At 31.4% G+C, this 27,721-nt stretch overlaps 13 protein-coding genes across 13 annotated transcripts, besides 2 other annotated features; 4 read left to right on the top strand and 9 right to left on the bottom strand. All coding sequences in view use genetic code 12, as the record gives it.

Moving 5' to 3' along the window:
- Positions 1 to 365: 365 nt before the first annotated feature.
- Positions 366 to 977, bottom strand: CD36_72080 (conserved hypothetical protein; the record flags this gene model as incomplete). The annotated part of the gene is made up of 1 exon (XM_002421381.1): positions 366 to 977. One exon carries the CDS (start codon positions 975 to 977, stop codon positions 366 to 368), a length of 612 nt encoding a protein of 203 aa, XP_002421426.1.
- A 608-nt stretch (positions 978 to 1,585) lies between these two features.
- Positions 1,586 to 2,044, bottom strand: CD36_72070 (hypothetical LDG family protein, Candida conserved; the record flags this gene model as incomplete). The annotated part of the gene is made up of 1 exon (XM_002421380.1): positions 1,586 to 2,044. One exon carries the CDS (start codon positions 2,042 to 2,044, stop codon positions 1,586 to 1,588), a length of 459 nt encoding a protein of 152 aa, XP_002421425.1.
- Positions 2,045 to 3,302: 1,258 nt separating this feature from the next.
- Positions 3,303 to 3,761, bottom strand: CD36_72060 (hypothetical LDG family protein, Candida conserved; the record flags this gene model as incomplete). Its single annotated transcript, XM_002421379.1, has 1 exon — positions 3,303 to 3,761. The coding sequence occupies one exon, from the start codon at positions 3,759 to 3,761 to the stop codon at positions 3,303 to 3,305; it is 459 nt and encodes a 152-aa protein (XP_002421424.1).
- A 739-nt stretch (positions 3,762 to 4,500) lies between these two features.
- Positions 4,501 to 4,629: a mobile genetic element.
- Positions 4,630 to 5,545: 916 nt separating this feature from the next.
- Positions 5,546 to 7,330, bottom strand: CD36_72050 (conserved hypothetical protein; the record flags this gene model as incomplete). The annotated part of the gene is made up of 1 exon (XM_002421378.1): positions 5,546 to 7,330. One exon carries the CDS (start codon positions 7,328 to 7,330, stop codon positions 5,546 to 5,548), a length of 1,785 nt encoding a protein of 594 aa, XP_002421423.1.
- A 1,434-nt stretch (positions 7,331 to 8,764) lies between these two features.
- On the bottom strand, positions 8,765 to 9,640 carry CD36_72040 (endocytosis/sphingolipid biosynthesis/sporulation effector, putative; the record flags this gene model as incomplete). Its single annotated transcript, XM_002421377.1, has 1 exon — positions 8,765 to 9,640. One exon carries the CDS (start codon positions 9,638 to 9,640, stop codon positions 8,765 to 8,767), a length of 876 nt encoding a protein of 291 aa, XP_002421422.1.
- A 1,084-nt stretch (positions 9,641 to 10,724) lies between these two features.
- Positions 10,725 to 11,195: a mobile genetic element.
- Positions 11,196 to 12,136: 941 nt separating this feature from the next.
- On the top strand, positions 12,137 to 13,408 carry CD36_72030 (serine/threonine protein kinase, putative; the record flags this gene model as incomplete). The annotated part of the gene is made up of 1 exon (XM_002421376.1): positions 12,137 to 13,408. The coding sequence occupies one exon, from the start codon at positions 12,137 to 12,139 to the stop codon at positions 13,406 to 13,408; it is 1,272 nt and encodes a 423-aa protein (XP_002421421.1).
- Positions 13,409 to 13,594: 186 nt separating this feature from the next.
- Positions 13,595 to 14,047, bottom strand: CD36_72020 (conserved hypothetical protein; the record flags this gene model as incomplete). The annotated part of the gene is made up of 1 exon (XM_002421375.1): positions 13,595 to 14,047. The coding sequence occupies one exon, from the start codon at positions 14,045 to 14,047 to the stop codon at positions 13,595 to 13,597; it is 453 nt and encodes a 150-aa protein (XP_002421420.1).
- Positions 14,048 to 14,940: 893 nt separating this feature from the next.
- Positions 14,941 to 17,010, bottom strand: CD36_72010 (RNA binding protein, putative; the record flags this gene model as incomplete). Its single annotated transcript, XM_002421374.1, has 1 exon — positions 14,941 to 17,010. One exon carries the CDS (start codon positions 17,008 to 17,010, stop codon positions 14,941 to 14,943), a length of 2,070 nt encoding a protein of 689 aa, XP_002421419.1.
- A 2,388-nt stretch (positions 17,011 to 19,398) lies between these two features.
- On the top strand, positions 19,399 to 20,037 carry CD36_72000 (transport protein particle (TRAPP) (ER to Golgi trafficking) subunit, putative; the record flags this gene model as incomplete). Its single annotated transcript, XM_002421373.1, has 1 exon — positions 19,399 to 20,037. One exon carries the CDS (start codon positions 19,399 to 19,401, stop codon positions 20,035 to 20,037), a length of 639 nt encoding a protein of 212 aa, XP_002421418.1.
- A 206-nt stretch (positions 20,038 to 20,243) lies between these two features.
- On the top strand, positions 20,244 to 21,260 carry CD36_71990 (uncharacterized protein IWR1 (Interacts With RNA polymerase II) homologue, putative; the record flags this gene model as incomplete). Its single annotated transcript, XM_002421372.1, has 1 exon — positions 20,244 to 21,260. One exon carries the CDS (start codon positions 20,244 to 20,246, stop codon positions 21,258 to 21,260), a length of 1,017 nt encoding a protein of 338 aa, XP_002421417.1.
- A 72-nt stretch (positions 21,261 to 21,332) lies between these two features.
- CD36_71980 (DNA-directed RNA polymerase, mitochondrial precursor, putative) lies at positions 21,333 to 24,968 on the bottom strand (the record flags this gene model as incomplete). Its single annotated transcript, XM_002421371.1, has 1 exon — positions 21,333 to 24,968. The coding sequence occupies one exon, from the start codon at positions 24,966 to 24,968 to the stop codon at positions 21,333 to 21,335; it is 3,636 nt and encodes a 1,211-aa protein (XP_002421416.1).
- Positions 24,969 to 25,444: 476 nt separating this feature from the next.
- On the top strand, positions 25,445 to 26,764 carry CD36_71970 (amino-acid acetyltransferase (n-acetylglutamate synthase) (ags), putative; the record flags this gene model as incomplete). Its single annotated transcript, XM_002421370.1, has 1 exon — positions 25,445 to 26,764. One exon carries the CDS (start codon positions 25,445 to 25,447, stop codon positions 26,762 to 26,764), a length of 1,320 nt encoding a protein of 439 aa, XP_002421415.1.
- Positions 26,765 to 26,804: 40 nt separating this feature from the next.
- Positions 26,805 to 27,677, bottom strand: CD36_71960 (lipid granule protein, putative; the record flags this gene model as incomplete). The annotated part of the gene is made up of 1 exon (XM_002421369.1): positions 26,805 to 27,677. The coding sequence occupies one exon, from the start codon at positions 27,675 to 27,677 to the stop codon at positions 26,805 to 26,807; it is 873 nt and encodes a 290-aa protein (XP_002421414.1).
- Positions 27,678 to 27,721: the final 44 nt, after the last annotated feature.

Raw genomic sequence — 27,721 nt, 5'->3', positions numbered from 1 at the left:
TGTAATATATATTCCTCTTTTTAAATTAAACTGGCCGCAGAAATATATTTGATGGTGGTGCGTGGTGCGTGGTGCGTGGTGCGTGGTGGTGGTGGAAGAAGTCCTTAATATAATATAAGAAACGGTTTGTTTGGCATCGCATCGTAAGCCAAACCTGGTAGTAATAATAATACACAAGTAAAATTAAACTTTACACTTTCTGTTAAACCAATTCGAATCAACACCACCCACCACCCACCATCACCACCACCACCATACAAATCAAGAATACTTTTATTCAATATACTTCATGTATTATTAGTCACTACAAGCAGGAGATTTAAATATCATATATATATATATATAAAAAAACCTACTTGCCAATCTTATTTATCATGACTATTCAATTCTAAATCAATAGTAATACTATTCTTACCATTATTACTGAAATATTTTGATACTTTATCCATATTAACCAAACAATCTTTCACTTGATTGAACGTACTTAATGAATAATTTAATTGAATTAATAATTTAATACTTACTTGGCCTTGACTATTACCATTACTATTACCATTACTATTACCATTACCATTACCATTACTAATATCACGATTGAAAATATCTTGAATTATCGTATCTTTATAACAATCCAATTTATTCAATAAATTATCAAATTTAATTAACAGTAAATTAACTTGATAATGTCGGAAATGGGAAATATGTTTTTTCATTGATTCATTGTTGTTATTACTGTTATTGTTATTGGTGGTGGTATCAAGTAATGATAATTCATAACCTAAAGGTTTTTCTTTATTAGTTAATGAATTTATTTGATCATCACATATTCGTAATAAATATAAACTATTTCGATATAAATAATATTTGACAGTTTCAGAAAAATCAGGAATTAATTGTAATGCTTTAAGTGTTGATACTTCTAAATAATTATATATTTGAAATAATACTTCATCTGGTAAATCTGTTATATGGGTCATAATAATAACATAAAAAGGAAAAATGATCAACCTTCTGAGTTGTTAATTAGATTGAATGTTGGGAGATTGGGGGGATGGGGAAAACAATAATGATAGATTGGATATACTTGGATGATAATTTCCTTGTATGTTGATCCGTTGATGGGGTAGGAGAAACTTCTGATGTGGTGATGGTGGTAGTGGTAGTGGTGGTAGTGGTGTTGTTGTTGTTGTTGCCATTACACAAGAGAGAGAGAGAGAAAGGAAAAAAAATTTCAAAGTGTAGAGAATGACCGATTCGGATATTGTGGGGCAGGGGGGCGGGAAGAAGAACGGAACGCGATTATTTCTTCACATAGACCATATACATAATACATTAGATCTTCAGATTTTATTATTGTATCATTTACTTGGTTTTCAAACATCATTGTGTTTACCAGAAGATTGATGTAAAATCCCAAAAAAATAATAAAGAAATTTATAGGTACGAAGATGTTGTTTCTTTTTTTTTTTTTTCAATTCTACAAGTAGTAATAAACTTCATATAACAATATCTTCATTCATTCATTTTTGTTTTTTTCATTAATTAATATAAATATATATATATATATATATATTCCTATCTAAAATTAGGCTTGTTTAGCAACAAGCTTGATTGGGATAGCGTGTGGTTTACCTCTGAGAATAATAGCAAAATCATTATCGGAGTAATGATATGGATCATTAATACTAACAGCAGCATAAAGTTTATCGGAATCTTCAAATTTCAAAATACCATCATCACCAATTTCAACAGATTTTGGTGGAGTAACGGAAAATTGAACAATATCAGATTCAGTACCTAAGTTGTAATTAATTTGAGGACTAATTGGATAGTAGAAAAGTTTGGATTCATCATCATAATTGAATTTAGCTGAGGTATCACTGACAAAAGCATAATTAATACCAGCACCTTCATGTTTGAAAGTAATACCTTTACCATTGACTCTTTCATCATCAGCTTGGATTGATAAAGTGTATTGAGTAATACCAGCTAAAGCTTGGGCAGAAAATAATAAAGCAGTAGTAGCAGCAGTAAAGAATTTCATTTTGTAGTTGTAGTTGTAATTGTAGTTGTAATTGTAGTTTGTATCAATTGATTGATGATTTAAAAAAAAAAAAAAAAGAGAAAATAATTTAACTAGGAAAGTTGAAGAACTTGTCACCCCTTTATATACTTTTGAATTCATAAATTGTGGCCATGACATATTCAATGTTGTGTGTGGAGTATATTAATCTAAAAATAGCTACTTTCTTCTAGAAGAAACAAATAAAGTCTATGTTTGTGGCTCTCTGCATGATGATGATAATAATGATAATAATGATGATGATGATAGAAATCTAAAATACCAAGTAATTGTGTAATATGTTATGAATTACAAATTCTATTATGTTAAGTTTTCGGGGTATTCTTTTTTTGCAATCAAAAAAATGGAGGACTGCTATGACGTCATTGGAACTACGCAAATTATATATTGTTGTTGTTGTTGCAACGGTGTTGCATCACCACCACCACCACCACCAACAATTTCTTTCTTTCTTTCTTTCTTTTTTAGTTTTTATTTTTGTTTTGGGCTTCTGATTTTCGATTTTTGTGAATTAGTTAATGCCATCTATTTTTAGAACTCAATATAAAAGTATAAAATATTTCATCTATTCTCCTTGTCCCCCTAATAGTGAACAAAAATAAAAATAGAAAACCATAACAATAGAATGCCACAAAATCAAACCTTCAAATGATCACCTCTCAACTAAATTGACAACCCTACCCTACCCTATCCTACCCTACCACAAAGGTTTGTATGATCAAGGGAAACAATACTTAATAAGTGTTATACTATTTTTAACTTCCAGTATATTCCAAACAACATGTGGCAAATTTGGAAAAAAAACCACACATTGGATCCTGTTGGAATTGAAAGAAATATCACGTCTTTATTTTTCATTTGAAATTACTAAAATAAATAAATTTGTGTAATCAAGTTGAAACAATTGCTGTCATTGATCATGATATTTGTGTAGAAATAAACAAAACCCGTAAGTTTGACTGATAGAACTAATTTTTATTCATACATGTCAGATTTGTCTTTGGTAAGAAATCATATTCTATACTTTATGATTATTCTAAGATTATAAAACACTGAGAATTATACAATTAAACATACAATTCTTGAACAATACAAAAAAACCCAGTCTTTCTTATTAATCAAAAGATTCTACAGTTTTAGTTTCTTTTTTTTTTTTTTTTTGTTTTTTGCAAAATTTCATTATCTATTTATCCATTTATTTTTTTTTTTAATAACCTATCTAAGCTTGTTTAGCAACAATTTGAATTGGAATAGCATGTGGTTTACCTCTGAGAATAATAGCAAAATCACTATCGGAGTAATGATATGGATCATTAATACTAACAGCAGCATAAAGTTTATCGGAATCTTCAAATTTCAAAATACCATCATCACCAATTTCAACCGATTTTGGTGGAGTAACGGAAAATTGAATAATATCAGATTCAGTACCAAAATTATATTTAAGTTGTGGACTTGATGGATAATATAAAAGTTTGGATTCATCATCATAAGCAAATTTAGCTGAGGTATCACTGACAAAAGCATAATTAATACCAGCACCTTCATGTTTAAAAGTAATACCTTTACCATTGACTCTTTCATCATCAGATTTAATAGATAAAGTGTATGAGGTAATACCAGCTAAAGCTTGAGCAGAAAATAATAAAGCAGTAGTAGCAGCAGTAAAGAATTTCATTTTGTAGTTGTAGTTGTAATTGTAATTGTAGTTGTAATTTGTATCAATTGATTGATGATTTTGAAAAAAAAAAAAAAAAAGAGAAAATTGGAAATAATATCCAACCCTTTATATATTCACAAATTTGATTGATTAATACAAACGGTTTTTAATATATGACCGTGGGGTACGTAATAATAATTCTATTAATAGAAGTTTCTATTTAAGAAGTGACCGTTGTAGGATTTAAGACGTCATTACTATTATTATCGGAAATACAATCAACAACAACAACAACAACAACAACACAAAATCATGAATTATAAACAAAAAAAAAAAAAAAAAAAAGAGGAATCAATTGACAGCAGTCCAAACATATTGTGGTTCATTGGTATTGGTATTGGTATTGGTATTAACATTGGTATATGTCATTTGTTTTTGCGCCATGGCTGAAAAAAAAAAATATCTCATTATGCGATATGACGTAATGGTTTTGCTTTTGTGTTAAAGCACGCGGATTATTTTAGATTTTCCGTTGACAGAAATGTGTGTGGGGTGGGGGGGGGGAGGATACACCTACTTACGTACACATGCACACACACACACATACATACATACATAAACAGATCAAGAATGAAAAGGATTGATCTATTTTGTACTCGAGATACTAATTTTTTTTTTTTTTTTGGCGAAAAAGCTATTTTTAGAAACTACTAGTAAACAGAGATGAACTCTAATTGCAAAATAATAATAAGAATTTTGTTAGGTAGTAGAGTCACTTGACACTATTCTGATACATCGTCTAAACTCTAATTCCTCTATAAATAGTTTAGAATTCCTCTTTTTATATTTAAGTAAAAAAAATAGACACTAACGATCAAATCTAACAAATTTCACCTGTTTTCAATTATTTTGTCCAAAATCAAAAAAAAAAAAAAAAGAAACTAAACAAACCAAAAGGATTCTCCCCGTCATAATCTATTTTTATTGCTGTAATCAGTATGTGCTACCAATCATACCATGTTAAGTGTAAAGATAACATATTATATCTTAACTACTAACACTTAATTCTTTTCAAGTCAAGCAAAATATCGAAAGACAATGATGTAATGAGTAATTCATGGATGGACTAAAATCCCAAGGAGGCAAAACATTTAATATTTTATTCACTCACAAGGGGTATATACTCATAACCAACTGCAAGCCAAGCCAAGACAATGCAAGCCAAAACAAAACAAAACAAAACAAAACAGAAAAAGAATGATCTCCATTATTACTAAAGATTAATAAAGAGCTACCTACCACATTATTTACAATCAACATAGTGAATGTTGTGAACCACAGAAAAAAAATGAAAAAGTGTTGGGGGGGAGGGGGGTCGTTAAAAACTTGCTCTTTCCACCACAAGAAATAGGAATCATTGATTTGATTTTAACTTCTTCCTTTTTTTTTTTTTGTTTTCTATTTGTTTGCAATTTTTTTTTTTTTTTTTGGATCTAGAAATTCAACAAAAAAATTTGTAGTATTTATATTATGCAAGAGATTAAAAGCTATAGAAATTGTCTTTGTTTATGAATAAAAATTGATTGGAAAATGTCTAATACCTAGTAATAAAACAAAAGAAAATATCATCATGATGGGAATCGGGAAGAGGGGGAGGGGCGGGGGGCCGGAGAAGTAGAGAGAGAGAGAGACAGAAGGGTCCAGCCAAAAAAAAAAAAAAAGAAAGACAAAACACACATATTCATTCATTTTAACGTGTTATTGGGAGGAGAGTGGAGGGGTGGGGGGGAGGGAGGAGGTTGTTATAATTTCCATTTATTGGTGAATTCAAATACAATTGGATCAAATCCTGCTAAAGGATCTTCATCATCAATTTTAATTTCTTTTTTATTACCAACATGAGAATCTCGATAATGACGAAGATAATGACCCAAAACTGAACTTCTTGAAGTACAATTTACTTCAAGAATTTGCCAACAATTTGTACATAATACTCCTTCTCTTTCTAATATATGAGCATTAGTTCTTCTTTTTTTCTTTTCTGGTTCATCATATTCTCCCTTTTTAAATTTATATTTCCCATAATATTTAGGATCAGGTACTGAACATCCATTAGTTAAAATCCCATGTTTATAAGCTAAATGATTACCATATGAAGAATTTTTAAGTCCAAAAAATTCAATGGTTTCACAATAAGGACATAATCCAGCTCTAGTAGTATTATCAGGTTTTCTTGATTTATCTAATTTAGTTAAAATATATTGAGCTTCATAAGAAGTTTTTTTAAAATTAGGATTAATAGAAATTTCATAATTTCCTTGGAAATAAATTCCAGCTAATTTATCTAATCCATCTCTAGTATATAAAGTTCTTTGAACTTGACAAGTAAAAGAATTATTAATGGGTTCAATTAATTTTTCTTCCAATACTAAACATTGATAAGCATTAGGTACTCGAAATGAATGATTTGATAATTGTGATGAATATTCATAATCAGGAATAGAAATAATATCTAATTTGGAAAAATCTATTTTTGATACTTTATAGAAATTTTTGTTATCAAGTTTCCGTTTCCGAGGTGAAGATGTTTTACTACTATTGAGGCTAACATTACCACTAACATTACCACTACCACTACCACCGCTAATATCAATTGGTGAGTTTAAATTAGAATTTAAATTGGAATTTAAATTAGAATTTAAATTAGAATTTAAATTGGAATTGGAATTGGAATTGGAATTGGAATTGGATAGGTTTTTCAAAGGATAATTTAAAGATAATTGCAGTTGTACATCTGATTTTGTTGAATCAACCGAACATGATCGGTTTTCAGTCACATGGGATACTGAGAATTTTGATGTGAAATCAATTGTGTTCCATGGATCAAGAGTTGAAGAAGATTGAGGAAGTATCAGAACAATATTTTCACTATTGACATTGTTATTGTTGTTGTTGCTATTATCGTTGTTGACACAATTAGAATTAGAATTGGTAATATCATTCATAAGAATTTGATCATTATTATTATTATTATTATTGTTGTTGTTGTTATTGCTACCATTAGAATTGTCATTTTGTTCATCAGGTTTCCATTCATCAATTTCTTTACATGCTTCTTCGAAAAGTTCAATAACTTCTTCATGAGTAAGTTCAGTGGTTGTATCAATAGTATCAATTGGTTCTAATGAATTATTTGCTGATTCCATGACAAACTTTATATATCCATTCATATAAGTTTTGGGAGATACTGTTGCACTAGAAGGGGAAATGGTGGTTGTATTCTCGGAATATTCATGTAATAAATGTATCAATTCATTTTGAAATGATAATGATGATGAAGAACAACAACATGAAGAAGATGAAGATGATGATAATGATGATGATGAAGATAATGATGATGGATTTGGATTTATTGATATTGATGTTGTAACATTGGTTTGATGATTTTCTTCCAGTTCATTTTTTTTCAATTCATCTTCGGTTAAATCATAAGAAACAATGTCTAATAAAGAACGACTAAAAGTAGATTGTGGGAACAATTCTTCAGGAAATGATATATCCATCAAATTATCAATGGGATATGACATTTTTTTTTTCTTTTTTTTTTTTTTTTTTTCAAGTAGAAGGTCTTGAATTGCCGACAATTAACGATTTGGTTGCAAATGTGTAGATGTATGTATATATGTATGTATATGTGTATGTGTAGGTGTATGTATGTATATGTGTGGGAAGGGAAGAGAATAATAAAACGAAAAAGATGACAAGATAATTGAACAAAGAATAGGAAAAGGATGAATTTTTGATGCAACAAGATTGCAATAATTTTTCAAACCAAGCAATAAGATGTTAGATGAAGTGAGGTGATGCAAATTGTTCGGTGTAGATGTATTTGTATGTGTATGTGTATAGATTTAAGAACCCTCAAATAAGAATGAATTGGTATTTAGGAAACTCTTGGGAACGAATGTTTAAAATTGTATTTTGTAATTATGGATTAGGAAAAAGAATGAATTTGAATTTTGATAATTCTATGATTTCTATTTTTCTATGGATAATAATACTTTTGTATTTGTTAAAACTCATGTAGTTTATGTTGTTGTATATCTATATTTCTAACTTCATAATATTTGCTTTGTTTGGCTTTGTATTTTGTTTTGTTTTGTTTTGTATTTTTATTTCATTTTTGCAGCAAAAAAGCATATCAAACATATTCATAACCATTTGCGACAATGGTCTTAGTTTTTATTATCCAATTTCATTTGACAAGAGCAAAAGAGAAAGAGAGACAGAGAGACAGGAGGTGGAGTGAGGGGGAAAAACTAGAACTAATCAAACAAATACATAGATAATTTGTGGTTCTGTTTGTGGCAATTCAATAAAGGAAATATGGAGTTAATAATTATGAATTTTCATGAAATGCTGCAATATTTTTTTAAATAAAAAACCTCCTTTTTGATATGCAATGAAAAGGAAAGTACAATATAATTTGTATTGGTGTGGGTTTAAAAAAAAAAAAAACGAAAAGTAAAACTCGGAAGAACTATCTCCGTTATTATTCAACCAAATGTAAGTTATAGAATCACTGTAATTCAACATCTAATAGGTAATGATCATTGGAGCTACATTTGGTGATGATCTTTTTGTGTTTATGTGCGTGCACCAATGGATAAATATTTTTTTTTTTTTTTTTTTTTTTTGCAATCAGTTCTTCTACAATTCCACTTACGCTTATATGTATATATATATATTATTTAATATTATTTAATATTATTTAATATTAACACAAACTTATCAAATAGAAAACAAAATGATTAGATAAACAGTATATTATAGAAAAACACATTAAAGCTTTTGATTGATTACACGTTGTAAAGCACAATGTATATGTTCCAAACAAAACTAAATTAATAAATAAAAATCATATTGGGTTCAACCAAAACCACATCCCCAAAAATCAAATAAACAAATGAACAGTGCAAATTAATTGAAACTTTCCTTTTCTTTTCTTTTTTTTTTTTTTTTCAAACATCTTCTGGTTTGGCTCTTTTAACTCTAAAAAATCTGAATTTTGATGCATTAGAGAGTCTTTCACCTTCTCCAGGAGCATTAGTAGGATGATTCCCTGATTCGTATTCGCCACGAGGAATTTCTCCTGAACTTTCCTTGGCATAGGTTTCTTGTTCACCTCTTGGTATCATTTCGGATTCACCAGTGACTCCAACACCACCACCACCTCCTCCTCCTCTTCTTGTTCTTCTTCTAGATGTACGAGAAAGACAAGTTACCACCACTAAACTAACAAATGAAATTATCAAACAGGCAACTGCAGTCCATAAAATACCAAACGATTTGGCACCAAGAACAGTGGGGAATCCGGCCCGATTCCATTCTCGCCGACCTTTAACATGAGCAGCAGTGATACAACAAGCAGCAGTAATGGTGAATAAAAGAGAAACAAATGCTGTTGTCAGACCGACAATTCCAGCCACAAAATAACAGAAATTTAATGGTGCAGCAACCATTGCTGCCACACCAAAGAATAATCCAACAAGTATGAATGCCCAACCTACTCGTGATAAATAATAATAAGTATCCCGATCATCAATAAAATTCTGAGGAATACCACTATTTCGACCAAAATTATCTTCAGGAGAATAAGGGAATGCTGCTTTTGATTTCCCACAATGAGCATTCTTATTGTTATCAACCCCACATATTCTATAAAATGTCCATCTTGTTTTATTGTATGGAACACCAGTGAGACCGGATGTATCGGTTTCTGACCAATAGAATCTCCCCAACACCGACGATGTTCCTGAACCATTGATGATAGTAAGGATTAGTAACAAGACTGAACCCACTAAGAAAAACACTGGGATGATATTTAATACTCTCATATGATAATAACCAAATTGAAAAAAAAAAAAAAAAGCCAAAAAAAAATATCAAAAGAACGAAAGAAAGAAATTGAAAAAAAAAAAAAAAAAAAAAGGAAAAAATAAAATGACAAAAGGGGGAAGTTGAAATAACTGGTGATAGAAGTTTTGCTTTCTGATTTATTGGAAAGAATGTAGGCTTTGTTGTTCTTTTTGAATAGTGAATTGCTTTCTTTAAATTACAGTTGTTTTTTTCTTGAGTATATATACACTTATAATGGATGTAAGTATAAGTAAAAAAAAAACAAAATTGAATAGTATAAACTAAGGGGAGGGGGGGTGGTATTGTACTATTCATATTTTGTATATTGTCATGAAATAATGTATGATGATGATTGTTTTACACATATATACATACACATACACATACACCCACACACACACACACACTGACCAATTGTTGTTTTCTATTTTCTAAACAAACAACAAAAAAGAATAAAGCAAGCAATGGATACAATTTTAGGGGATGAATAACATGATGGTACTCTAAATTGTATATTCCTTAAAAAGAAAAAAGGAACAAAGAAGGTTATATAGATTGGAAAAACAAGTTGGTTGGGGGCCATTGGTCTATTTGGAAGTAATAATACTTGTGATCCCTTCTTTTTTTTTTTTTTGCAATCAAATTTTCAAACCAAAAACCCCATCAACAACAATTCATTATTTGGAACTGTTTTTTTATTTTTTTTTTTTTAGTCAAAACAATTAGTGAAATTTGCATAATCTAAATGAGTTTTAGTATAATAGGAAACTAAGTTATATTATATATATATATATATATATAGGTTGACAAATAGATTAAGTCTTGACCCATTATTTTCTCCAAAGGTAAAGTCAATTCATATAACTAATTGGGTGAAGTCAGAAATCACCAAAATAAGACAAGACAACTAGTAGAAATGTAAAAACAAAAATCATTTAAATTGGATTCTCATTGATTATTTGTTGTTGTTGTTGTTGTTGTTGTTATTGATTTCCTTATTTGAGATTAAAGTATTGAAAAGTATAGTTTTATATGTAAAAGGGAGGAGGAAGGATGGTAAGGTGTCCTGACGTAGCACTTCTCAGCGCATACGGTCAGCAGTTAACTTAAACTAATTTATAACATAGTAATTTTTATAGGGATTTCCATTAGTGTTCAATTCCTCTAACTACGGTTGAACCATTTTTAATGAATGGTTACACATTTAACCCCTTTTACCAGCGATGGTATTCATCTAAAATGTACTCAAGTATATAGTACTTTTATTTCTCTAATTAAACCTATATAATATAAAATAATTCTTTTACTATTTCTAAATATTTTTCTTAAATAATGTAGTTTATGTGCAATATAGAACGGATGTGTGTCCACCAATTAGTATTACACTTACACTAAATTTCTGTTACCCTAAAATGTCGTAGATAATTACTTATAGTCATTGTCCATCATTTGTAAGATGTTGAGTAATTATCTAGATGTCGCACTTGATCCTATCAGCCTGTATTCGCGGTAATATTGGCTGAGTGTGTGACATAAGGGGCAAGTTAGCGGGAAGAGAGGGGGAGGGGGGGCGCGGGGGCAAGTGAAGAAAGAGAACACGGGGTGGAGGAAGAGGAGGAAGGAGGAAGAGGAGGTGGTGGACGACAATAACAAGTATTCTAGTACCAACAAAAGACCATTTTTAAAGCATTTTCTCCCCCCCACTTTTAATATTGTACCTCTCTCCTCATTTCTTTTACCCGCTTAATAAATTGTTCATCTCTTTTAAAATTTGGTTAATATGGGGAGGTTTTTATATTTTAGAGAGAGATATAAAAACCTTTGAATATCTCTCTTAATAAGTTGATTATATGATGTTTAAAAAAAAAAAAAATAAAGGGTCATCTGATGGTTCTTATTCTTTTTATTGCTAGTAACAATTATCTTGAAAGAATATCCTTTATTCGTATATTATTCCTAATTGAATACACACACTTTGCAATTGAGTGTGAGTGGAAATAACTTTTTAGTTTCAAGAATTATTAGAAGAGTAAGAAATAGCGAAGAGAACAGCAAGCAAGCAAGCAAACAAGCAACGTTTCATCAATTTAATTTAAAGAACACCAAAAGTTAAATTAAATTAAATTAAATTAAATTAAATTAAATTAATCGATTGATTAATTAATAATATAATTTATTCGATATATCATCATCATCATTCATTTTTTTTTCCTTTGAAAAAGAATTTAATATTTTCCGAGAAAAATTCCGCCCCTTTATTTGAATGAAATCTTTTCTCCTCTTCCATTATTTCAATAAAACAAAGCTTTACATCTGGATGTATTGAAAAAGAATATTATATCATCAAACTTGAATATAATCCCATCACATAGACCCAGAAAGATCAACCACTAATTATTTATAAGAAAAGAAAAACAAAACAAAAAAAACAAAAAAATACTACTTCTCCCCATCAACATATTACCACTACCACAATGGGTTCTTCTTTTCCTCCTCAAAACATAACCAACATTAATGGGTTTCAACAAGAACAGACAACAGTACCAACATCAGGCTCACCAGTGATACAAGAACTCACATTAGAACAATTTTCCCAAACAAAACTACCTGCGGTTGGAGTTGAGTATAATAAAACTTCATCAAAACCAATATATGAAGGTGCCAATGGTATTATATTTAAAGGGAGTGATGCATCACATTCAAAAGTTGTTGTATTGAAACGAGTCAAACAAAAAATTGATCAACCATTGCATGATTATATTAAGCAAGTGTTACGAGAATTCAATATTATGAAAATATGCAATCACAAAAATATTATTCCCATAATTGATGTGGCCACAATATCTGATACTAAAGAACTTGCATTAATTCTTCCATATTATCCTAAAGGTGATTTATTAGATTATTTATCACGATTACGACGATTTAAAATTGAATTATCGGTGAGTTTAAAAGATTCAATTTTTAAACAAATTCTTAAAGGAGTCAATTATCTTCATAATAAAGGAATTGTTCATCGTGATTTAAAACCTGAAAATTTTTTAATTGATTCTGATGGAATATTAAAAATATCTGATTTTGGTTATAGTTTAAATATTAAAAATCATTTTTGTCATGAATATTTTAAATTAAATCCTCATGAATTATATTGTGGTACTAATAGTTTTAAAGCTCCAGAATTGTTTATCATTGAACATGAAATAAAATCAAATCGATTTGATTATGATGGGTATTTAGAAAACAATAATAATAATAATAATAACAATAATAAAAATAGTAATTCATCATACTTTGATAAATGTAAATATTTGGATTATTGGTCATTAGGAATAATTTATTTTGTAATTTTCTTAATGAAAAGTCCTTGGATAACTGCAAATTATTTGGATTCAAAAAATTTACCTTATGTCAATTATTATAAACATTATCCAAATTCATCATCAAAATTAAAAGAAATATTGATTGAATTAAATAAAAAAAATCCTTCATCATCTTCATCGTTTAGTAGTAGCAGTAATAATAATAATAATAATAGTAATAATAATAGCAATAATAATAGCAATAGCAATAATAACAATCCAGCATTAAATTTATTTAAAAGTTTACATTATGATTCTCGTGAATCAATATTAGGATTATTGAATCCACAACCAGAAAAACGATTAACTCCTAATGATTTGTTGAATACTAATTGGTTAACTCATGTTTATGCTGATCCTAAAGAATTAATAAAATTGTTAAAATAATAATAGAAATTATTAGATATAGTATATATCAATATCTATAAATCAAAATAACTTAACTAAAACTTCCAAAAAATCATGAATTTATTACTTATCACTTATCAATTATGTTGTTGTTCACTTCTTAGAAATTATTTATCGGTTTATTTATTTATTTATTTATTCTATTTTATTTTATTCTATTTTGTTTTATTTCATTTTGTTTTTAATATATTGATCAAGATATTCAAGATCAGGATTTCCATATTCAAATTGTATAAATAAGTCATTTAATAATGGATAATAGTAATAATGATAATAATAATAATAATTTGAATATTCATTAGTATTATCAATATATTGAGAATCATCATCATTTTTGTTATTATTATTTGATTGTAATGATGATAAATTATTAGGTAATGTTTGTGTAGCTATTGATCGATATTTTTTTATGGATTTTCTATTATTCATAATTGTTGTTGTTGTTGTTGTTGAATTAGAATTAGAATTAGCATTGGAATTAGAATTGGAATTAGCATTGGAATCAGCATTGATATTGTTGGAGTTTGATTTTGATTGATAATGATAATGACTATTGTTATGATTATGATTATGATTATGGTTATTCTTCATATTATATTCTTTTCTTTGAGGTTTCATTATTGATATAAAAGATTAATCAATTAATGTTATTTACTCTATGGTAATTCAACTTCCTTATATCAAATGTTCTCTTGTTTAAAGACTTATCCATATATGTATATATGTTTATAGATCTATTTTTTTTTTTTTTTTTTTACAACCAACCGAACGAACTCAGAAAAGAAACCAACCAACCTTTGATAATAATATAATTTCAAATAAGACCATATATATATATATATATTTACTAATAATACAACAATTGAAATAACAACTATATATTCTGTTTTAAAAAATAAAAGAAGAAGACACACACAATTCATGGGAAACTAATACAATTATAAATAAAAAAAATGATTAATAGAATTTAATTTAATTTAATCTAATCCAATCTAATCTAATCTCATAAATATTTGAATAGAATTTCAATATCATAATCCCAAAATTAGGGATTTACTAATTGAATAAACATAGAAACTTACAAAAAATATAATCAAATAAAAGAAATTAAATTAAATTAACGAATAAAACAACACTCATGGGAATAGCAATATAGTATAATATGTAATATAATATAATATAGTATAATATAGTATAGTATAGTATAAAATAAAATAAAATGACAGCAGTAATACAGGTTTAACAATAATAATAATAATAATAATAATAATAATAATAAAAAATAGAACAACAGGCAATTATTAAAAATGAAATTAAATTAAATTAAAAATCAAAATCAAAATCAAAATCAAACGTCCAGTCCAGTCCATAGCAATCAATAACTAATGATAATCATATGATAAACAGTAATAATAATAATAATAATAAAAAAACAAAAAAAAAAACACAGCCAAGTAGAAATGAAAATTCAATGTGAAAAATAGGACAAAACAACAAATCAGAAACTACTATCATTTTTGATGATAACTCGAGTATCCATAATTCCCACCACTACCTCCTTGTTGTTGTTGCTGTTGTTGCTGTTGGGATTGTGACAACCCATTAGGTGCAGGGTTAGTAGATGTTCTTCTTGGATTACCTGGACCTCTAACTCCTAAAGGATTTTTGGAAAATGATAAACGAATACCACCTTTACCATTACCTCCATTAGGTCTTGGTAATGCTCTACCATACAACTCTGCTAACGCTCTTGTTGCATGAGCAACATCTTCAAATTCAACAAAACACATTGGCCCATGACTATGGCCACCTCCACCTCCTCCTCCTCCTCCACCACTACCACTACCACTACCGCCACCACTCCCATTACTAGAAGAAGGTTGATTCTTAGTTCTAAATGAAAGTCGTCTAAATCCCTTTTGTGGAGAAAATAAACTACGAAGTTCTGATTCAGTAGCATCGGGTGGTAAATTACCAACATATAATGTGTTACATGGTGGATTCTGATCAGCAGGATTTGCTGGAGGTGGTACTCTTGCTAACAATGATAAATCAGGTACATCTTTTGATGAAGTAGACCCTTTATCAAGTGGACTCGTGGTGGCTTGTTGAGTTGGAGTTGAAGTGGAAGTGGAAGTTGAAGTAGTATTATTAAGTGGAGCATGAAACTCATTCAAATTATTCGTATTTGAACTAGTATTTAAAGTATGTGGTGCAGGTTGAGATTGTGATTGTGAGTTCTGTTGTTGTTGTTGTTGTTGTGATGTTTGTGATTGTTGAATATGGACTTGTGATTGAACTTGAGGTTGAGGTTGGGGTTTCCCCTGTAGTTGAGATTGTAGTTGCAGTTGAGAATCATGCTGAGATTGGTGCAGTTGGGATTGATGTTCCGGTTGTTGTAAAATCGCTCTTAATCCAGCAGCTGTTGGGCCCAAATGTGTGTTTGGTAGATTTTGATTTGAAGTCATAGTATGCAATGCAGGGGCAACACTAAAAAATGCTGATGATGAAGTTCTTCGACGATCAGGTTGTTGTTGTGGTTGTTGTTGTTGTTGTTGTTGATGTATTATGTTTGATCCATTACTTGCACCACTATTACCATTCCAATCCACACCTGATGTCAGAGAAGTTGCTGATACTGTAGAAACAGCAGGATTACCTGGGTTTGGACCCCATGAATCACGAACAAGATTTTCATACTCCCTGGCATCATTTTGAGATTCCATCAATAAAATTGACTTCCCACTCATATCTGAAAGCCCAATAGGAACAGGACCAACAGACGGGGGACCAGACCCAGCTGGTTGGATGCCAACAAATTCTTGCTTTGCATGCGGATCTTGTTGTTGTTGATGATGCTGTTGTTGTTGTTGATGCTGCTGTTGCTGCTGCTGATGTTGATGTTGATGTTGATGCTGCTGTTGATCTTGTGCAAATGGATCACTAAAGACAAATCTAGATCTTTGGTTTCCAATAGATTGCCGTTTAGAAAGCACATCAAAAGAACCAGTCAGACTTGAGTTTCCATTGTCAATTGAATTGCTTGAAGATTGGTGTTGTAATTGTGAATGAGGAAGGTTAGGTGGGGATATGTTGGTATTTGGTGGTCCCGACAACCTTAATGAATTAAATGCAGATTGTGTGCTAGAAATATTTGTTGGCGATCCCAACAAAGTGCTATTCTCGTATTCAACTTTAATCGGAGGATAATCAGTACCAAATATGTACTTACCGTCAAGTAGTTTTCCGGTGGTAATGCAAGTATTGATATTCTTAAACACGGCATATATCAGATAATCCTTTATTTCAATGCTCAACATTTCTTCAATCACCAAGGCAAATATTAATGATGCTTCTCTCCTAGTTAAGTCGGGCGGTAAATTACTAATTTTTAATAAACCGGTAGTCATATTGGAATCAACTTGTTGATTGCCGTTAAAAGATGTATTAATCATGCTGGGTAGTTGCTGTTGTTGTTGTTGTTGTTGTTGTTGGATATGATGTTGTTGTGCTGATATACGAGATCCCGAAAGCGTTGAAGGTGGTCCGTTTGATTGCACACTACTATGAAATTGAGCCATGCAAAAAAAAAATGTATGATAATATGAAATATCTATGTCGATGCTAGAAAGATGATCTTTTCTTTAAAATGAAAAGAAAAAAATGTATAATGAATTATAAGTATCAGTGATTGTTAAATATTGTAGCTTTTCAATGCAAAGGAAAAAGGAGGAAGGATAAATAAAATGAAAACAATACTCAATAATCAAATCTCTTAACGTGGTGGTTGATATAGGAATATTCCTAACTTGAAATATATTAATGAATAGCTATAATGCTTGATAAGCTGGAACGGGGTTCTTTTTGAATCTCACTAGTTATTTACTTGGTATAGTATTCTTGTTTCTTGACAGTGGCAAACTCAAAATAATAAAAACAAAAAAAAAAGTGTTTCTCAGGTGGTAAAGGCTTCTTTACCGAAAAAAAAAAATAAAAAACAGAAATCTAATGTGCACAATATATGTGTAGACCTTGTTTATAAAGTTAACGATAATGATTATGATAGTATTATTGTTGTTGAGATGTGATTAGTTGTGATGAATTGTATTGATAAATGGGTTGTATGGTTTAATCTCGTTTTTTTTTTTTTCTGGGTTTGTTTTGTTTTGTTTCGTTTTTTTTAGTAAGTTTTTTTTTTTTTCTCTTCTTTCTTTTGAAAAAGTTGTGAATATAAAAATGAGAAATTGATGAATGAACCACGGGTAAACCAAACCCCAAAAAAAAATGACTTTGTTTTGAAAATATAAATGTGACGGTGGTGAAATTACTAATAGATAGAATATAGAAGTAAGTGGGAACAAACGAAAGAATAAATGATATTAGACAACGGAAAATGGCCAATGTTAATGGTGGTAATGAAAAAAAAAAAAAAAAACGATACTGAATTATAAGAATGACTTGTATTCTCTTTTATATATTGTTCGGGTTTACAATTCAAACTCAACAATAATAAGAATTAGAAACAAAAACAAAAAAGAATTTTTTGAAGAAATTAAGAAATTATTTTAGTTAGCTTGAGAAAGGTTAATAGAATATGAATATTATTATTGTTAAGGATATTTTGTGTCAATTGTATTGTGCTAACAACAACAACAACAACTTTCTCAACAAGAACGACAACAACAACAATAATCACAATGATTTCCTTTCGCGAATACAGGATAAACAAAGACAATACGTGTTTTCATTTTGGAACTTCAATGCAGTGCAGCTGTCATCATAACAGATAATCCTTTATCGGTGTTTCTTATATCTAAACTCTTGTTATGCTCTTAAATTGAGAGGAAACTTTGGTTTGTTTTCTGTTATACTAAATAGTAAAATGTTTTATGGTTTTGAAGCAACTCCAGTTATAGTGGTAGTTGGGTGTTTCTCTGTTGTTTAGATTCATAACTATTACCTTGAAGTGCTACCAGTACAGTTTAACAGTAACTTAATATTGACTTTGATATGTCATCTAAAAACTACTACACAAAAGAGAAGAAACACCAATTATCACAACCCTTTCAATACCAATAGTTAATTATAGTGTGTGTGTCAAGATTAACTACAGGTGGATGTGAATGTGGGTGTTAAAAAAAAAAATAAAGAAAATTAAATGAAAATTAGAAACAAAAATTAACAAGATTTATACTTCCCAACTAAACCAATCAACCACCACCCAAAAAAAAAAAAAAATAATTGTGGGTGGGAATTGCTTTTGACCCAGTTTTTTTCTCCATTATGACACGACTAATTAATCTTTCACAGGCGTGTTCTTTTGCTCAACTCAATTTTATCTAACTTACACGCACATGTGTCCGTTTATAAACTTCGACAGAGAGTCACACAAAAGTTTATTTTTCTTCTTCTGCTTGTTCTGGTTCACACACACACTGAAAGTCTGGTACAATTTACACGACCATTCAAATCACACATATCTATTTGTCGTGTATCTTGTTTCAAACCCACTCTAGTTTCCTGATAGTATCACGACGGATAGATGAAGACTTCAAGTTGACGATAGGTAAATAAGGGCTTCTGTATATGGTATACAAATCTACTTTTAATTAAGAGGAAATGGACCAGCAAAGGGATGCCTTTCCATACAATATTTGACGGGCTCTGGTAGATTTTTCTTTCTGTTGGGTCGTTTTGCCACTTACTTCTGGTGTTTTACTAGTGGCTTCTTTGATGTTTGTCATTTTGTTGTTCATTAAGTAAGGTTGTGATATTTACATTCAAGATCTTTTCTTATCCTCTATCGCCCTATCTAAATCTCCATTGTATCGATCATATTTGACTTCTGGTGTGTGTGTGTGTGTGTGAAAAATCAGAGACGAGAGGAAAAAAATTGCACCAAAACGACACTTGGACAAGTCACTCTCCACATCTAGTCCCAACATCTATCAACTGTGAATTTGTGGACAATGACAGAGGATATATTAGACAAACAAACATATGTTAGCAGTACAAGTCTACAATTTTTGCTTCAAGAGTTGGTGCCTACATCTATCCGAGTTTCGCATAAACTTTTAGACCCAACTGTCTCGACATTTGCAGAAGAGTCTGAACAAACCAGAATAGATCAACAACTTTCCACAATTAAAAACGATTTTCCTGGAACCGTTAACGTTTTGGATTCACCGTTATTAGACAATGACGAAGTCACAATCAGAGTGGAGGCATATGGATACAGTTTGGGATTGAAAATAGCTGAAGTGTTACTATATAAAAGCTCTGGCAACAAGGTGGTGGATATTTTGGACATTATGAAATTTGTCTGTCGAGACGTTTGGAAATGCTTGTATAACAAACAAATGGATAATTTAAGAACTAACCACCGAGGAACGTTTGTTTTGGTTGATAACAACTACAAATTGATTTCTCCGCTCAATAGCTCTAAAGGTATGCAAGAGACCTTGGCCAAGGCAAAAGTATACTTATGGTTCCCTTGTGGTGTAATACGAGGGATATTGATGAGTTTTGGCATTGAAGCTAATGTTTCAGCAGAAATAACTCAATTTCCTGCTGTGGTATTTAATATTCACACTAGCATAAATAATTAGATTAATAGGCCATTGTATTCTTTTTTTTTTTTTTTTTTTTTTCCTTTCCGCTTTGATTGTGTTGCTGCTGCCAGTAGCTCTGATAGTTAGCCCGCCCGGCCGCCCACTGATAAATAGCTCTCTTTGTTTTTCAACATCTCTTTTCTTTTGTTTGCCCCAGTATTTATTGCTTATCCTCTACCATTTCAAACACATACACCCAAAACATGTTTAATCAACCACCGAAAATCTTACGTATAAAGAGAAAAAGACACCAAGACCCATTACAAGCATTGATTCTCGAGGATAGAAGATCAGTAAAGCGGTCTAAACCTTCTTCACCTGTGACATCACCTCGATTATCTCCCACAACAACACCAGTCACCACAAGACCACCAGAAAACCACAATTATGTTTTTAAACTAGCCCGAACAGATGAATCCAACAAGGTCAATGCTCAGGATGAATCGATTATTCAAACGATATTGTCTGAATCACAAACTAGTCTTGATGACAATAGTTTATCGGAGCCGGCCAAAAGAAATTTTGTCATTCCCAAACACCAAACAGAGGAAGACATTGAAATCCCCAATGAACTTTCTGATATGCTTGATTCATTTTTATCACTTGAGAAAAATGACTACAGTAAACGGAGAAAAAGAGGACGGAGAAACACCAGTGAAGAATCTTCACGTCCCGCACAGTTGGTCAATGCAGAGGATGCCGAAGAAGAAGAAGAAGAAGAAGCCCAATATGTTTATGATGTTTATCATTTGACAGATAGTGAACCAATGACTTCAGCAAACCATCCTCTGACACAAATAGGGTATATTCGATTTTTTGAAGATGAAAATGAAACCAACTTATTGATGAATGACGAGGAAGATGAAACCAAACCCAATGTATTGACCGACGACGAAGATTCCAATGCCGAATCATTTTATCAAAACGATTATCCTAGTGACGAAGATGCAGGAGCTTTTAGTGAACAAGATTCACTAGAAGAAGATGAAGGTTATGTACCTCATGACGGAGTAGGATTCAAAGGAGATGATGAATATTTTGATTATGAAGAATTGGAAAATCTCAATGCTGAGGATAATTATTATGAAGATGAAGCAGAAATAGACGAATCTAATGGGTTCAAACGGAATCAGTTTTTCAAGTCTGATGTTGATGATCCCATGGCAATTCATAGAGATAAAGTGTTCAATAAACTAGAGAATATGATAAATAACAAATAAATAATAATAAACGTATTTGAATTTCTCCTTTTTTTTTTTTTTTGCAATGAAATCAAGTAACTACTAACAACGTTATGAAAAAAAGTATGGACTATCTAGTACTTTTGATATGTCTAAATTCCCCTTTGGTGGCACATTGATAATCAGAACAGGTACGAACATTTCCATCATTCCAGTACATTTTGGTTCTGGTTGAACAACAATATCATTTTTGTACTCGTAACACTTGTCTGAAACAATATGAAATATTCTTGGTTGGTACTCTTGATATAATTTTCTCATGATATGTTCTTCTCCTTGCTCTGTCATCTCCCTTAATTCAAAAGCAAGTTTATGAGGTTTTTTCTTTTCTCGATAACGTTTCCGTATATCAATAATTTTCTTAGCTAGTCCAGGATAATCCTTCTTTTTAAAATAAACTAATTGATAAGAACCTTTAACTTGATTCATAAAATCTTGTCTTACATATTGCAAATAGTCCATTGAATATAACTCAACAAATTGCTCTCTTAATATTCTCGACAAGTTTTCAACATTATTAGGATGTGTCCAATAAGAATCATGAATTGCGCTAAAAGTGAGACCAGCTTTATTTGCACTATCGCACGTCATAAACAAATGGGCTGCATCTAAGGAATGTATAAAATTCGGGGCAATACCCAATTCATGTTTGCGTCTATCCATTGGTGATAGTTTGCTGGAATTATTCCAAGTTGTCTTTCCTATGGCACCATGAAATCTAATCGTTGGAATCTTTCTATATGCTTGGATCACAGGGAACCCACAAGGTGATATCCAGCTCATTGGGAAAAAACTCACCGGGGTGGTGAAAATAGATTCAAACAAGCTCAGATTATTCGCTAACAAATGGTCTATGGTTTTTATATTATATGAAGTAAGAATTCGTTTTGTGTTTTGTAACAACCACTTTTCAATTTGTTTGGCATGGACAAATAATTCATCAATAGAATCCAAAATCTTTCGTGCAAGGTACGATGTTTGTGATAATTGAACAGATTTTAATTTATGCAATGTCTCGTTGCTAAAAGTGGTCTTTGAAGGATTGGTACGATGATCTTCAACAATCTCTTTAATAGTTTGCAATATTTGTGAACTAGCACCAGCTAGTGTGACCCCATACACGGTTGTCATCACTGGACGCTTCACTAATTTCCGATTTAAAATTGGCAAAAAAAACTCAGCAGTTTCCAATTTATCTATTTCAAGATTTTGTTCTACCACATCTTGTTCAATTTTCTTTTTCACAATCTCTAAAACTTTGGTATATACATCTTGTTTTGTTTCCAGTCTAATCAAGTTAACTGCAGCCCCACCGGTTTCATCAGCAGCTAACCCTGCATAATGCTGTAACCCATTACAAGAACCATCTTGATGAATTGGAAAACGACATTTATAATCTTCAATCCTACCACCGGACCTACAATGGTCCAATATTTTGATGATTTCAAAACAAACAGCCAAAGCTGAAAATGGCTTGTCAGCTTTCATCCACCATTTTCTTCCTCCCATTGGATTTCGAGCAGAGTCAACAATATTATCATGATTTTCCTCATAAAACTCTAAACAATTATTTTGTCCAAATAACGAGGCTAATTGGTATTTTATCCAATAAAATCCATTTGGTCCTAGTGGCTCACTATGCCAGAACATAAATAAGGACCTTGCTAAATCGCCTCCATAATGAGTCAAGGGAGAAAATGGGTATACTCTACCTCTGAAATCCAAACTATAACAATGGTATAACAAATCTCCATTTTTACCAAAAGCATTGGCAAGTTTATTCATTATTTCAAAAGTTATTCGAAGGCTTTTCAATTCTGTTTTGGTTTTTTGTGGTAAGGTTGCATCTGGAACAAGCGGAGGAATACTTAAAAACCCATTGGGTTCTTCTTCCATTAATTTATTGAAAATATCCAACATAAACGGATTTATTGCCCAAGCAGTATTACCCATTTGGTCAAGACAAGAATAAGCATTATCCAACTGACCTCTAACACCTGCTCTATTCAATAATTCTACTTGAATAGAATCATTTGTTGATACAAAATTTGTTTTTATTGTAAGATAACCGCCACTTTCAGGACTCACCCAAGGTTTTGGTGGATGTAACATTGGCAAATAATGTAAATGAGTCCCCAACTTCAAAGACTGTAGTTTTGATTCTATATATGGATGCACTTCCACCGTAATATACGTTTTGTTCTTGCTAGTTATTCGTTTCGTCTCCTTACAAAAGGCAGGGTATTTACCATCACCAGTGGAAATTAAGAATTGTTGAGCAATATCTTTGTTTTCTAACTTTAAAGAATTCTGAAGCTGTTCTATCTGTTTATTTGTCATTGCAATTTTGCAATTCTCCATAATCAATTTAACCAATTGATGAGTCAATTTGATATATGCATCATCGTGTATAAATTGGAATATTTCACCTTTCAAGTTGGAAGATGCATGTTGTGATAATACACTAGGAAACGAATACTTCATTTTTTCTATAATCGTTGTTAATTTCCCATCAGGTGAGCCTAAAATTGAAAAAATAATATAGTTAATAATCGACTGAATTGTTACTTTTTCCAAAAACGGCTTAAATTGATGAATGATAGCTTCTTCATTCGACGATGGAGTTTTTGATGCCAAAATATTTTCCATCTGTTCGGTTGTATCTGCTATCCATTCTTGAATCAAATTTTGTTCGCTCATGCCAAACTTGAAAGATTTTTCAAATTGTCTAGATGCTTCCAGTGAAATATGTACAATTCTATTGGTATATTTCTCCATTATTAGTTCTTTCGATTGGTTGAAATTCAAGTATTCCGCCATGAATTGAGATTTTTCTTCAGTTGAGAGCCTATCATAATAATTGAATAATTTTTCTTCGATATATTGACCACCCCACGTGAATTTATAATCCGATATATACTTACAAATGTTGTCATAGTCTATCCCTCCATACTCATCCAAGTATTGATCAATGGACACCTGATAATCTGTTTCTCTTTCTACCGCTTTCTTTGCAACCGGTACACTAATCTGTTTTGCGAAGCAGATTTCAGTCAATGCCTGTCGCAAACTCTCCTCAGTTAACTCATCAGCAAACTCTTGGACGTCAATGCTAAAGCTCTTCAAAATATGTAAAAAGTACTCCATAATCGGGTTAGTAAAAAGTCTTGATTTGCCAGACTGTTTTGACATTGAGTAAAGGTGCAATATTGTTTTTAAAAACATGTTTTGGATATTTTTCATTTCTGAATATGGTTCTATTCCAAGCACCTTGATTTTCAGTGTCACTTGTCTATAGTCTTCAATATTATTTCGTAGTAGATACAATGCATCGGTTGATTTTGATTCAGAAAAACAATTCAATCCAATCTTTAAACAATTAAAGTAAAACTCATAATTGTGAATTTCATTACTGTCTCTATTTAATGTATCATTCGCTATATCAGTCAATATTCGGGAAATTAGTTCAATATTCATGACTTTAACGCTTTGATAGAAACGAGATACAAATTTCATGGATTTTGTTGCACTTCTTGGCCCATGATTGATTTCTTTCGTAACTTCAAATATCGATGAGGTGATATCACTAACAGATCGATCTGTTGCAGGTAGCGTAGTTATTCGCCTTTTCAAGCATTGTAGTGTTATATTATAAAAATGTCTCCCCAGTAGTCTAAGTATTTGCATGATAACATCATTTGTTGCCAGATAATAGGTTCAATGATTGGGGATTATGTAGTGTCCATGAGTTTGGTTTTATTTTTTCTGCTTTTTTTTTTTTTTTCTTTTTTGTCAATTCTTCAGCTGAACCTCGAGTAGAAGCAGATTCATTCAATAGCTGGTCGTTTAGTTTTTGTAGATAGTTACTACCAGTGGCCAACCAAGATGAGTTAAAGAAATATATGACATGAAGGATAAGTTTACCCCCATGGGTTATATTAAATCTAATTCAACTGTCAACTCCGACCCAGAAAGTGGGTAAACTCCCCCTAAATGCATTGCTAAACTAGGTAAATCGCGCTTAAACTGGTCTGACTCAACGAAAAAAAAAAAAAAAAAAATTTTTGAAAAAATAGTTTGGCATTTTTTTCTTTCAAATGTAACAATAAATTCTCCTGATAAGAAAAAACTCTTTATTACACATCGCCAACATTCATTTGCAAATGCACAAGGTAACAAAATTTGCAATTCGTCATTTGTCAGATAAAGCCAGCCGATTTGTCCCAAAAGCTGGTGTCTATCCAAAGGGTTATGCTGTGGGTGGTATTCATTGTGGGGTTAAAAAGGATGGTAAATCTTTAGACTTGGCTATTTTACAAAACACGTTTGGGAAGAATGCATCTGCTGCTGGAGTATTTACAGTCAATAAATTTAAGGCCGCTCCCGTGCAAGTTTCAAAGAAAATATTAAAAGAAAAACTGGGTTTGGGTATCAACTCATTTGTTATCAATAGTGGGAATGCCAATGCAGTTACTGGTACTCAAGGTATGAGAGATGCCGAAGACATGGTTCTTGTGACTGATTCTGTTTTGGATAATCCTACAAATTCTAGTTTGGTCATGTCCACGGGTGTTATTGGAAACAATTTACCAATTGATAAAATCTTGGGTGGCATTCCGAAATTGGCATCCCAGCATTTAGGCAACACCCATCAACATTGGATTGACTGTGCAACTGCAATTTGTACAACCGATACTTTTCCAAAATTAGTTACTAAGCGTTTTTCTATTGGTGATGACACTTATACATTAGCTGGTTTGTGTAAAGGTGCCGGTATGATCTGTCCAAATATGGCCACATTGTTGGGATTCTTTGTTACTGATGCACCGGTAACTCCATCAGCTTTGCAGCAGATATTAAAGTATGCTGTGGATAGATCATTCAACAGTATAAGCGTAGATGGTGACATGTCTACTAATGATACAATAGTGGCAATGGCTAATGGTGCTGCTGGTGGTGAAGTTATTGACAACACATCTTCTTGTGCAGAAAGATATTCTCGTTTGCAAACTGAAATTGTTGGTTTTGCTCAACAGTTGGCTCAATTGGTTGTCAGAGATGGTGAAGGTGCCACCAAGTTTATCACTATCAGAGTCAAAGATGCATTGTCGTATAAAGACGCTAAATCCATTGCATCTAGTATTGCAAACTCCTCGCTTTTTAAAACTGCCATGTATGGTAAAGACGCAAACTGGGGACGTATATTATGTGCCATTGGCTACGCAAATGTTACTTCTGCCAATTCGGTGATTCCAGAAAAAACTAGTGTCAAGTTTGTTCCTGTTGATGGAAGTGATCATTTGAATTTGTTGGTTAATGGGGAGCCAGAACAAGTCGATGAAGAAAGAGCATCGGAAATTTTGCAAAATGAAGATTTGATTGTTGAGGTCAATTTAGGAACGAATGGAGGTCAAAATGCTGACTTTTGGACATGTGATTTGTCTCACGAGTACGTTACTATAAATGGTGACTACAGATCTTAGAGTAAACTTTTATAAATGTGCATTTTTCTTATTGTTGCCTTTATTGTGTTTTTAAAAAACGATCTATTTCTTTATACACGAGTTTCAATGTCGATTCCTTCTCGAGAAACAAGGCATGACCGGAGTTTTCTATGCAAACAATTTTCTTAGTCGTAGATGATAAATCATTGAAAAAGGTCTTTACAGCAAATGGATCCACGATTAAGTCATTTTCTGATTGAAGTATTAGTATTCTAGTCTTACTTGAGATATCTGAAACTGTTTCCGCTAGTTTTTTACCTCTGTAATACATGTCTGAAATCATTTTTAATGGAGAATTAGGGCAACATAGCTTATCATTGAACATTTCCAACTGTTTCCTTTCATCTGTTGTCACCGGTACATATGCAGAAATCGATTTTGATTCCCAATAACGAATACGGGGAAACCAGTACAAGGTTATGCTAAGAAACACCCTTTTTAGTGGACCAGGTTGTATGGATTCATGGAGCTTAATACACGGTCCACTCAATATCGCTGAAGATATTATATCTTTATATTTGCCTTTTCGCAAATAATCAAGAATGATAGTTCCACCCATCGAATGGCCTATAAGATTGCAAGATTTATGTTTGGTTATATTCTTCTCTATTATAAAATCAAGATCTCTTATAGGACAATCAATATCTGTATATGCTCCTCTAGTTTTGCCACTTTCTCTCAAGTCAAAAGCAAAAAAGTCATATCCAAGGGAGGCTATAAAATACGCTAAGTCTAGGTACATTAAAATATGTTCGGACCAACCGTGGACAAATATAAATACTCCCTTGCAATTAACTTCGGAGTCTGCATTAACCATATAAGTGTTGAAAACACAGTTATTTCCGCGGAGTAGACATTCTTGAATTGACCCTGATCGAGGTTGCTTTTCCATTTATAAAGCTAGAATTTGGTAGTTCTTGGTAAACATAAAAAATA

This window comes from Candida dubliniensis, chromosome 7 (genome assembly GCF_000026945.1).
Source record: "Candida dubliniensis CD36 chromosome 7, complete sequence".
Lineage (NCBI taxonomy): Eukaryota > Fungi > Ascomycota > Pichiomycetes > Serinales > Debaryomycetaceae > Candida > Candida dubliniensis.
The sequence above is the reverse complement of the archived record's forward strand: the minus strand, read 5'-3'. Positions and strand labels throughout refer to the sequence as shown.